The following is a 13,084-nucleotide window of genomic DNA, read 5'->3' on the forward strand; positions in this document are numbered from 1 at the left end:
TGTGTGTGTGTGTGTGTGTATTATTATTTCCTTCTATTGGTTGAACTAGTTGGATTTGTGTTTTTTTAAGGCCAGACTAACTACGTACCTATGATGCAGATGTGTTTAGCACAGCGTTTCCCAAACTGTCATCCACAGTAAGTACTCACAGATCATGTCTGTACACTCTGGTGTAGAAGCTTAACCACTTAAAGACCAGCCTCGTTTTGGAATTTAGGTGTTTACATGTTTAACCCTTTCATGACTAAGCCTATTTTTGACATTGGGTGTTTACAAGTTAAAATCCGTATTTTTTGCTAGAAAATTACTTAGAGCCCCCAAACATTATATATATTTTTTAGCAGAGAATCTAGAGAATAAAATGGTGATTGTTGCAATATTTTTTATCACACAGTATTGTGCAGCGGTGTTTTAAACGCAACTTTTTGGGAAAAGGGACACTTTCATGAATTTTAAAAAAATCAAACAGCAAAGTTAGCCCAATTTTTTTGTATAGTAAAAGATGATGTTACGCCGAGTAAATAGATACCAAACATTTCACACTTTATAATTGCACGTACTCGTGGAATGGCAACAAACTACGGTACCTAAAAATCTCCATAGGCGACGCTTTAAATTTTTTTTACGGTTACCAGGTTAGAGTTACAAAGGAAGTCTAGTGTTAGAATTATTGCTCTCGCTCTGATGATCACGGCGATACCTCACATGTGTAATTTGAACACCGTTTACATATGCGGGTGTGACTTCCGTATGCGTTTTCTTTGCTGAGCGAGCTCGCGGGGACGGGGGCGCTTTAAAAATTTTTTTTTTCTTATTTATTTTTATATTTAGAAATTGTGTTTTTAAAAAAAAAAATTTTAATCACTTTTATTGCTGTCACAAGGAATGTAAACATCCCTTGTGACAGTAATAGGTGGTGACAGGTACTCTTTATGGAGGGATCGGGGTCTAAAAGACCCCTGATCCCACCTTTGCACTTCACAGTATTCAGATCGCCGAAAACGGCGATTCTGAATACTGTGTATTTTTTTAAAACCGGCGCCATTGGCAGCCGCGTAAACGGGAAGTGACGTCATGACGTCACTTCTGCGTTTACAATTAGAAGGCTGGAACGAAGCCGTTCACGGCTTTGTTCCAGACTGTCAGCAGCTGCGGGCATCATCCTGGTATAACCCCCGAAAGCCGAGTAAGCACATCTGCGTACGCTCGGCGGGAAGGGGTTAAAACAGGTTTTTTTGCTAGAAAATTACTTAGAACCCCCAAACATTATATTTTTTTTTTCTAACACCCTAGATAATAAAATGGAGGTCATTGCAATACTTTTTTTCACACCGTATTTGCGCAGCGGCCTTACAAGCGCGCTTTTTTGGCAAAAAATTCACTTTTTTGAAAGAAAAAAAATAAGACAACAGTAAAGTTAGCCCACTTTTTTTATATTGTGAAAGATAATGTTACGCCGAGTAAATTGATACCCAACATGTCACGCTTCAAAATTGCGTCCGCTTGTGGAATGGCGTCAAATATTTACCCTCAAAAATCTCCATAGGCGACGTTTAAAAAATTCTACAGGTTGCATGTTTTGCGGAGGTCTAGGGCTAGCATTATTGCTCTCGCTCTAACGATCGCGCCGATACCTCACATGTGTGGTTTGACCACCGGTTTCATATGCGGGCGCTACTCACGTATGCGTTCGCTTCTGCGCGCGAGCTCATCGGGAAGGGGGGTTTTAAAATTTTTTTTTTTTTATTCTTCTTATTTATTTTACTTGATTTTATTAATTTTTACACTGTTTAAAAAAAAAAAATGTGTCACTTTTATTCCTATTACAAGGAATGTAAACATCCCTTGTAATAGAAAAATGCATGACAGGTCCTCTTAAATATGAGATCTGGGGTCAAAAAGTCCTCAGATCTCATATTTGGACTTAAATGCAATAAAAAAAAAAAAATAAATAATTTGAAAAAAAATGACATTGAAAAAAAGTTAGCTGCTGCCATAACAACGATATCCGCCCCCAAAGTAGAGATGTATATGGGAATATATGGGAAAATAGGAAGTAAAACCCATCGGGGTTTAATTCCTCTTTAAGTACTATCTGCAATTAACAGTATTATACAGAAATGGATTGGACAATTCTGTGGTAGGACCTTACATAAGTGCAGATGAAAGTGATTTGGTTCCAGCAACTCATAAATACATACAGGAGAATTTGTTTGCTATCAAATGCCTAAATGACATAGGGACATCTCATTAGCACAACTTACGCATAGCAATGCAAAGCAGTGAGCATCATGTGTGCAGAATCCAAAGAATGAATAAAGTTTGGGGGGAAAGCATTCTTCTGCTTCATTGTATCGGGCTTCCTAAAATGAGAAGAGACATTAGCACTTAATGACCACAATTATAATCAAGGGAATGCCCCCAAGCACAGCACAGCACAGCACTATTTCTCAATTCCAGTCCTCAAGTACCCCCAACAGGTCACGTTTTCAGGCTCTTCATCATTTTGCACAGGTGATTTGATCAGTTTCACTGCCTTAAGCAGGCCATATATGGTCGAATTTCAAACGAATTTTCTTTTCAAAATCAGAAAGTTTGTTTTTTTTGTGATCCGATGATGCCACCATTGATTTTCGAAATTCGGCCGACCAAGCCTTCAATTTCACCGCATGTTGCTACAGAAAAGAATTTTCTTGGCCGGGAATCTTCTTTTCTCTCTGTAAATTTTCTTTTCTTATTACATTTCTCGCACGATTCTCCCATCATTGATTAGAAAATCGTTTGTTTTTCTAAAAATTTCCAACATGTCCGATTCCTCAAATTTGATTGCCGCACGAAAATCGGCCATTGGTGCAGCCCACTAATGGTGCGAAATTCATACGAAAATTCTTTCATGCGATTTTCGAAAGAAAATTCTTACGAAATTTGAACCGTGTATGGCCGGCATTAGTATTTACCACAGTTGTTTCATCTGAGGGAAACCCTGAAAACATGACCTGTTGAGGGTACTTGAGGACTGGAGTTGAGAAACATTGCAGCACAGCATAGCATGTCCTAGGGGGATGGAAAACTAAGGAAAATGCTGGTATCAACAGTTAAAATGTAAAGGATGAAGCAGAATACTAGGCATATGTGTATATTATTCTAGTATGGAAATTACAATTAAAAAATTACGAATGTCTAAAGTGCAACTGAGCCTAAAAAACATACTCAAACATTTAGAAATGCTAAATCGTGCTTGAGCTGTAATCTGAAAAATATATCTATCCTAATCGTACAGTACAAGACACGGGCTAAGTATTTATAGACCAGGGTTCTAGGTTTGTACCTTCAGCTTACCTATAGTAGTGCACTTTATGGTATGTGAGGATGCCTAGGCACTCTTGTGTCTGCAGATATACAGTTTTAAGGCTGCAATGTGAGATCTAAGACCCTGCTGCTTCTAACCACTAGTCTTAGTTGATTTGGAGTGAAAATTAGTGATGTACCTAACTAAAATCCAGTGTTCTCCTTGCTATAGGGGCTGTGACATGAGGAAGAAAAACCCTGCCCACACAGAGACAGTACAGAATAATGCATAGTAAGTCAGTACAGTGGAAAGATCTACTGCAAGGAGAACACAGGCAATGCTGGTAACTAGTTCTTTGCACAGCAAAGGAACAGGTTAATTTTAAATCTGGCCCCTGCAACAACCTTTATTTCATTAACCTTCACTTCTTCACTGCTTTGTTTTCTGCCAGGAGAAGCTGCCCTTTGTAAGCTCCTTTCTTCTATGCCTTGCCCCTAATGCATGAGTGGCCAATTGCCAAGCACCCTCACTCTCACATGGATTAGAGGGGACAGAATCACATGCTCCCTTGTACCTGGAAATATCGGGTATTTCTTTTCATTTCTGGAAGCTAACAGAATGGCAGGAGAGAAAATTTAAAGGGAGTATAAACAACTGTGGTGGTTGGCTATAAAGAGAATTTTATGCTCTTCCCTGCACTGGCTTTTCTGCTTAGTTCATTACCAATGTGAAAATTCTACTGGATGGAAAAAAAATGACAGTAAAATGTCACTTACTCATCAACATCGCTTCTGTTTGTCACATGTAGCTTCTGCAAATTACTTTGGAACTGCAAAAGAAATAAGAACCAAAATTCCATGAACAGCTTGACAAACAGCATTGCACAACACTGCTATCAGGTTTAGAATATTTGACATTTGTTGCCAGCAATGCTATTAATTAGTAATTCAGGACTTTTATAAACTGGATATATGCCAGCAAGGCAATTCAGTAAAATTCTGCAAACCAGAAAAAGAAAAAAAGACTTTGGGATTCAGGAATGACTTACAAACTCCACGGAGTTCTGACCCCTAAGGCCTCATGTACACTGCAGATGCTAAATGAATGTTTAGCAGCAGTTGGGTGTTTTTTTGCTGAAGCCCCTGAACTCTCCTCTGTTATTCTATGTGTCCATGTACACATAGTCATTTAGAGGAGCTTACAGACAGAGGAGTTTACCAGCATTCCTCTGAAAGCACAAAAGCCGCGTTCAGGACAAGGGTTTACCGGTATTTAAAACGCTAAATGCGTCTATAAGCACCTAAACGCTAGGCAAATTTAACACTTCAGCATTTATTCATCTAAATGGCCGTAATGAATAAAAATTCTGGCCAATGAAATAAACTCCCAAACACTGCTAAACTCATCTAAACTAGTTTTAAAAAAAATACAGCTTAAGTGAGTTTTTAACGCTGATTTTCTCCTTTCAGGAGAAACAGCATTTACAATAAATCAGTGTACATGAAGCCTTTTACTGAAACAGGGTTCTGTGAGGAGGGGTGTTCCCCAAGCACGTCACCAGCTGAAAGCTTAACCCTGTCGCTACCAGAGCCTATTTTGCATTGTTTGCACACATGCTTAAAAAAAAATTCATATTTTGCAACACCCTGGAAATTCAACCCCCACAGCTACCAGATTGGGACTTAGTAGCCATTCCTCTGACACCGCCTACAGTCTGGCATAAAGTACCCTCCTCCAACCGGCCCCGAAACCCAGAAGCACCCCGCAAGCCTGCCAAGCACAGGAACTGATCAATATCATTGTTCTACTTTAGTCCGCACCTTTTTACAGGACGCGACTACTTCAACATAATGACTTCTTCTGCCCGGGACTTAAAAACTTGACAAAAATACTAGTTCAATACCCCCCAAATTGCCCTCACGCCACAGTTTACACTGCTACTAAGGGCTTGCTATGATCAGGCTCCGAGAGAGTAGACGCTCAACCGTTCACTTCCTACCCCCCTCTCCTGATTTTCAGTTCAGGGATTTGTATAGTTGTTTTATATTGCCTCATAGGTTGCGGACCCCCTGGTGACCCCTCCCGGACACTCCACTCGGACTGGCGGAGGACGGGCGCTTGGGATTCCGTGTACACCTGGGCCTATTGGCCATTTATGGTTTGATAATGTATGCGTTCTATCACCACTTGTTTTCACTTATTCATCTTTTTCTTCCCCAACTCTTTTCCTCCTTTTTCCCTCTTCTTAGGAGTCAAGTTCACGCAGCGGTGCGGGTGAAAGGTCCTGGTCCCCTCCCGGGGAGTGTCGGCTCCCGGTTCTTGACCTCAGGCCCTGGTGCACTATCACTAGGTAAGCATACACACACCCATCCACACATATATAGATGGCAAAGTTACTATCCTTAAATATCCATGGCCTGAACTCTAACAGAAAACGGCATCTGGCACTGCGGGAGTTCAGACAATCAGGAGTTGATATTATATTAGTACAAGAGACACATTTCAATAAAGAGGGCTCGTTCGCATTCGCCTCCAGATATTTTCCACAGGCATATCTTTCATCTAGTACTCAAAAAAAAGCGGGAGTAGCCATACTAATCAAAAAGGGAACCCCCTTCATCTGCGTGGACCATTACTCTGATCCCAGGGGCCACTTTGTTATTTTGCAAGGAGAATGGCATACACAACCTATTACGTTATGTGCTATATACGCACCGAACACTAAACAATATAATTTTCTCTCTAAAGTATACACACGCATCTTTAAGTCAGACCCCGGGATTCTGGCGGTGGGGGGAGATTTTAATCTTGTTCAATCAGCAACTGCGGATCGTCAGGTGGTGGGCCCCCCGGGTATCTCCACCAGGTGTCCTTCGGGACTCTAGATTGTTTCGACAAATCTCCAGACGATATGCGCTCTTTCATGCCTGGAGGGTCCTTCACCCAGGTGATCGGCAGTACACATTTTATTCCACCCCCCCACCGCACACACTCCCGAATAGACTACTTTTTTTGTCAACAATCATACACTCAAACTCACACGAACAGCCCAAATACTCCCTATCTCTTGGTCGGATCACGCCCCTATTCTATTAGAGCTGGAACTAGATAACCCCAACCGTAAAACCTATAACTGGAGGCTTAACACATTTCTTCTTCAACATCTCCCCTCCCAAGTTGAACTACATACCACCCTAAAACACTACTTTATAGAAAATACCACCTTGGATACATCACCAACCACCCTCTGGGAAGCCCATAAGGCGGTCCTGCGTGGTAAATGTATAGCCTTATCCTCCGCAATAAAGAAAGATTCCCTAGCTGCAAAGACAAAAACTGACCAGGATCTTAAATTGTTTGAACGTAAACTCCAAAATACCCCCTCAATACCCATCCTACGGAAGGTCATTAGCCTTCGCTCAATTTTAAAGGAATTCGCCCTAGGCCAGGTAGAAAAAGCACTGACAAGACTGAAGCAATTGTTCTATGATAAGGGAAACAAAGCGCACTCCCTCTTAGCTAACAAGCTACGTGACAAATTCCACACGCAGTCACCGCATCAGATCAAAAATACGTCGGGCCATATAGTCTCCCACCCTACAGAGATTGTTCATGTCTTTGCAGACTTCTACAAAAACGTATATAATAACCCAGATATACCTAGCAACCCCCCTTCGCCAGACTTATCTCACAAAATGTGAGAATACTTGGAATGCAGTGGAATCCCCCACATAACACCCTCTGACCTGTTGACATTGAACACACAGATTACAGATGAGCAAATAGAAATGACCATTAAGTCCCTTCCATCTCATAAAGCCCCAGGACCGGACGGATTCCCATATGAATACTACAAGAGGTTTCTCCCCACATTGCTTCCACATATGCGCAAGGTCTTTCATGCCTTTCTTCATGACGCCTCCATACCTTCAGACATGCAGCGTTCTTTTATCACTTTAATTCCTAAACCGGACAAAGATCCTTCCCTCTGTGCAAGTTATAGACCCATCGAATTACTGAATTCTGACCTTAAAATCTTCACCAAATTACTCTCCAACTGCCTAAATCAGATCCTTCCCTCCCTGGTCCATAAAGACCAGGTGGGGTTTGTCCCGCTGCGACAGGCCGGCGATAATACCAGAAAGGTTATAGATCTAGTGGAGGTAGCGAATAGAGAACACCAGGCGGCCCTGCTACTAAGTTTAGATGCAGAAAAAGTGTTTGATCGCTTGGGATGGCCTTTTCTCTTTGCCACTTTACAATTCATGGGATTTCGGGGCCCCTTCTTAAAAGCTATCAGACACTTATACACCTGCCCATCATCCCAAGTCAGGACCCCCTTTGCACTATCCCAGGTATTTTCAGTGACGAATAGGACCAGACAAGGGTGCCCACTTTCGCCCCTGCTATTTGCATTTTGCGTTGAACCCCTTGCTGCATCCATCAGGAGCAATCCGGATATACGGGGAATATCGGTTAGAGGAAGGGAATTTAAAATTTCCCTCTTCGCAGACGATATCATACTCACATTAACTCAACCCCACATTACTCTCCCGATTCTGCAAGCAGAACTAGATAGTTTTCGTGCTCTCTCAGGGTATAAAATAAACGCATCAAAGTCGGAGGTTCTTCCAATCAATATTCCTCCACAGAGGTCTCGCTATTAAAATCCAATTTTCCATTCACATGGAAAACGACTTCCCTGAAGTATGTAGGTACATTTATCACATCTAAATTCAATACTCTATACCAAGAAAACTTTCCACCACTATTCTGATCTATACAATCCTCACTGCTTCAATGGAAAAAACACCACATCTCCCTACTAGGTCGAATAGCCTTGATCAAAATGACTATCCTCCCGAGGCTTCTATACCTCTTTCAAACACTCCCCATACCAATCCCGACTGCCAAACTGAAAAAACTCCAATCCGACCTACTTTATTATACATGGATTTACAAAAGACACAGGGTTCCGAGATCGGTGCTGATGGCGTCCCGCAATGAGGGGGGATTAGCATTCCCTAATATTATTAAATATTATTACGCAGCTCAATTGCGAGCAATAGCCTCATGGTATACCTACAAATCTTACAATAAATGGACAGAAATTGAAAAATTATGGCTTGCCCCCATACATCCAAACAATTTGCTGTGGAGCGCAAATGCGGACGTAGCCCCTGAACGTATGCTGGGTCCCATGTCCCATTTGAGACGGACGTGGCGTACTCTGGCTCCTAAACATGAACTCTCATCAGATAAATCCCTTCTGACCTCTTTCATCTGTAACCCCAAGGTGCCAGATAGTCTAACTTACCAAATGTCCCATCCCTGGACGTCCCGGAATTTTTTCCACTTAGGGAACCTGGTGGACCCTAGGACTAGGAAACTATTGCCATTCGCCGAATTACAAAACAAACATGACCTCCCCGGACAAGCATTTTATGGGTATTTACAAATTCGGCACTATGCACTTACTATAGCACCCACCCTGCAATTTTCACCACCATCCCCGTTTGAAACCACAATCCTGGCAGGTAACAGCCAGAAGGGGCTCATATCGAGCATATACAAGATCCTACACGTCTTTTCTGGGGATGGTCAGGGTAAACACTTATATATGACTAAATGGGAAGGGATCCTCGGTGAGAAACTTCCTATCTCACAATGGCAGATCATATGGAATCAGACAGCAAAGAGCTCACTATGTTCTCTATACAAAGAAAACTCTTATAAAATCCTCTTGCTGTGGTACATGACTCCAGATGTTCTCCACGCCATTTTCCCCAATAGTTCCGATAGATGCTGGAGATGCCAGGGAGCAAGGGGCACCTTCATACATATATACTGGAACTGCCCACTGTTAACTCCCTACTGGTCCACAGTCCAACAATTACTGGCTCGCCTCCTGGACACGCAGGTCCAAGAGTTCTCAAAATTTTTCCTATTAGGCCTATCGCCACTTAAGCTTCCCACTCCATATAAGAAGCTGATACGCCACATACTAACGGCAGCTAGATGCCTTATAGCACTACACTGGAAACGTTCTTCCCCCCCTTCTGCTGAGGATCTATATGCTAGAATAAAATATATAGAGGTGATGGAGAAGATGACGGCCAGAATACAAGATAGACTGGAGGCACATAACAGGGTCTGGGAGCTATGGCACCTCCGGGAGGATCCACCATGACCAGGTAACACCACCGTTGATATATCTACTATACCCCCCTCTACTTTCCTTTATCTATGCTACCCCCTTCTACTCTCCTATACTATGTAAACCTGTGACTTCTATAGTTACAGATAACTAAGATATGGTTCTGCAACCACAAACATTAAAGTTATAAACCTGTGCAAAGATAATAAAAGTATACACTGCGCTAAATTAAAAAAGTATATGGTGCGGAGCGGCTACATACAGGGTGACAACAACCAAAGAATCATGTGAAAGTAAAATGTAGCGCGTAGATTGTGCAAAAAGTCTTCGATCAAGAAAACAACTAAAATAAACAAATGTCCACAAATGATAAACATAACAGTGGTAAAACTTATAAGTCTCTCAATATAGGTGAAAAAAGGTCCAGTAAGTGAATAGAAAACCAATGACATGGAATGTCCCACTGAAAATGGTACGTGGATGTAAGACGACAGATGTTATAACACGGGTAAATCAGATCATCCCCAAGCTGTATCTCACAACTGCATGTGACTTAGTAAAGATGGTGTGTAAGAAACTCTTACCAGATACATTGGACTCCCTTGTCAGCGACAGGGAGTCACTCGAGCGGGTTGCCTCTCAGGGCCTGTAAGCGGACATCACAGCTCTGCGAACCTTCTGGGTCAAACTCTGCGTGGATCTCCCGGGGCGGCCAGGTGGGTCCTCCCAAAGGATGGCCAAGGTGCGAATTAGAGGGAACAGTGCGTCACGTAAAAAAACTGAAGTGAAGGCTGGTTGGATCTCTAAGTGGATATGTGGAGAAAAAATAAACAGGCTCCACATAGTGTAGATGAGCAAAGTGGGATTTTTATTGCTAAAAAAGCCAGGTAACAATAAAATGTGATCACAGGGTATAAAAACAAAGATGCGCAACAAGAAGGATGCTGGAAGCGACCGACGCGTTTCGATCAAATAGATCGTCTACTGGGGCATACAGCATCCCCTCCAAGTTGCCTTATATTTATAAAAAACATTCCAAAAAGCAAATTGTATGTGCTGTCAAACAGCCTTCCCCATTGGATGAGTGGGGTCACATGATCGCACCTGACTGAACCTGGCAGGTGTGAAACATAATACATTTACATACGTGGTATGTGATTAACCTGTTGAATGTCACCAAACAGACCTCACATTAAACAGTACCGGAAACAACACCGGAATGTTTAAACGTTTAATAATGAAGTGGAATAAACGAAATTACACCTTCGGGCACAATACTCCCATTGCAGACACTTCTGTGTCAGCTTGTAACCAAAAAGGAGTCAGTGCCAATCAGGGACTGCGTCTCAGGGGGCGGGCGGAGCCAACAGCCAATAGCGGCAGAGACAGGAAGTCACCGTCAGCGCCGCCCGTCCTCCACGAGACGAACACAGGGAAGTGACGTCAGAGCGCAGGGCTTGCTCGACGTCCGTCCCCTGTCATGTGATAACTCTCTCTGAAGGTCAAAGAGAGAAGGAGGGAGGAGAGACAAGCGTCAGACCGGACGTTCCAGACGCCGGTTCCCACGCTCCTCCCTCGTGTCCCCAGAGACAACATTAAACCCAGATGACAACCAGGAAACCCACCCAAAAGGTGGGAAACTGGCAGAAATCACTTGCAAAGTGGGGGATAACACATACCACCCCACATAAAGCAGGGCACAAAGGAGGGGGCCGTGCAGCGGAGAGACACGCCTCAAAGAGGGACGGTACTCTGCTCACTCCTAACCATAAAAGACCAGGGACCGGAAAGCCACCATTGAATAAATCAATGATGGCGAGAGCCCCCGAAGTGTGTTAAAAATCCCTTCTTGTCGGAACAATGGACAAAATAGATGATAGAAATGCGATGTTTTCAGAAACGTACAATAAAGTAAGTTCGCAAACACTGCATCTACACAGGCATGGGCCATCCCCAAAATGTTAACCATGACCATGCCGGTGTAAAAAACCAAACCTAAGAGAGATATAGCTCACCCCTAAACCTAATGTGAGCGCACCCCCCAGAAATGCGCCAAAACGGGGGAGACTAAAAATGTATGAACCCTAAAAAATAAACTTATACATGGGTAATGAAGTTGAAAAAGGCACCCGAAAAGCATAAGTTGTAATGATTGAGGAACCAAATGGGTGCAGCAAAATTGATATTAAGATGAATTGATGAACGAGTTGAGGTCCCACTCCACGTTCAACCCAAACGGGAAGAAGGACCTCAACTCGTAGATCCAGTACGTCTCGAGGCGTGAAACCCCACGCAGACGTGACTCGCCCCTCCAGTGCGGGGTGAACCTATCGATAACCTGGAACAGGGTTCCTGTGGGGTCCCTATCATGGTGTTCCAGGTAGTGACGTGGCACTGTGTGCTTGTCTCTACCTTTGTTAATTGCAGCCACGTGTTCGTTGACACGAACAGAGAAAGTTCTGATCGTGCGACCCACATATTGCTTGTGGCAGGGACAAGTTATCAGGTATACGATATATTGCAAGGAGCACGTAGTGAAATGCTTCATGAAGCCGTGTTATAACATCTGTCGTCTTACATCCACGTACCATTTTCAGTGGGACATTCCATGTCATTGGTTTTCTATTCACTTACTGAACCTTTTTTCACTTATATTGAGAGACTTATAAGTTTTACCACTGTTATGTTTATCATTTGTGGACATTTGTTTATTTTAGTTGTTTTCTTGATCGAAGACTTTTTGCACAATCTACGCGCTACATTTTACTTTCACAAAGTTATAAACTTGCCAATAGATATACTAAATGTCAGACGATGACACTCAATTGGCATTTTGCAAAGTTTTAATATTGGAACACAGCAATTTAATACCAGCATTGTATACAAAAAACCTGCATTTCTGTACCACTGTTACATTTACCATCTGTTAATGCATTATGTACTGCAAAAGCGAAATAATAATAAAAAACGTTATTTGAAAAAAAAAAAATTCAGCCCTGAAAAATTACATAAAACCTCAAAACATTATATATTTTCTGAAAGCAGACACCCTAGAGAATAAAATAGTGGTAGTTCCCATTTTTTATATCATGCGATATTACCGCAAATGTCTAGCAAAATTTCAGGAAAAAAAATACCCTAAAGTTACATAGTCAGGTTGAAAAAAAGACACAAGTCTATCCAGTCCAACCCATAAAAGGAGGAAAGCATGATCCAATTTGCTCCAGCAGGGAAAATAATTCCTTCCTGATCCCCTGAGAGGCAATCAAATATTCCCTGGATCAACTTTACCTATAAATGTTAGTATCCAGTTATATTATATATATTTAGGAAAGAATCCAGACCTTTTTTAAAGCAATCTACTGAGGTGGCCAGAACCAGCTCTTGAGGGAGCCTATTCCACATATTCACAGCTCTTACTGTGAAGAAACCTTTCCGCATTTGGAGAATAAATCGCTTTTCCTCCAGACGTAAAAAGTGCCCCCTTGTCCTTTGTGATCACCTTAAAGTGAATAACTCAACACCAAGTTCACTATATGGACCACTTATGTATTTATACATGTTGATCATATCCCCCCTAATCTCCTCTTCTCAAGGGAGAATAAATTTAGTTCCTCTAATCTGTCCTCATAGCTGAG

At 42.2% G+C, this 13,084-nt stretch overlaps 1 protein-coding gene across 3 annotated transcripts in view; it reads right to left on the minus strand.

Moving 5' to 3' along the window:
* The window catches only part of POLRMT (RNA polymerase mitochondrial), a 287,623-nt gene that overhangs the window by 45,117 nt on the left and 229,422 nt on the right, over positions 1-13,084 (minus strand). For all 3 annotated transcript variants that reach the window (XM_073594039.1, XM_073594038.1, XM_073594037.1), the window contains 2 exons: positions 4,066-4,118; positions 2,265-2,363 (listed from right to left, as the gene is read on the minus strand). In XM_073594039.1, coding sequence (XP_073450140.1) covers positions 2,265-2,363; positions 4,066-4,118 — 152 coding nt within the window. The remainder of the gene's footprint in view (positions 1-2,264; positions 2,364-4,065; positions 4,119-13,084) is intronic.

The sequence above is a fragment of the Aquarana catesbeiana genome, linkage group LG01, assembly GCF_042186555.1.
Source record: "Aquarana catesbeiana isolate 2022-GZ linkage group LG01, ASM4218655v1, whole genome shotgun sequence".
NCBI lineage: Eukaryota > Metazoa > Chordata > Amphibia > Anura > Ranidae > Aquarana > Aquarana catesbeiana.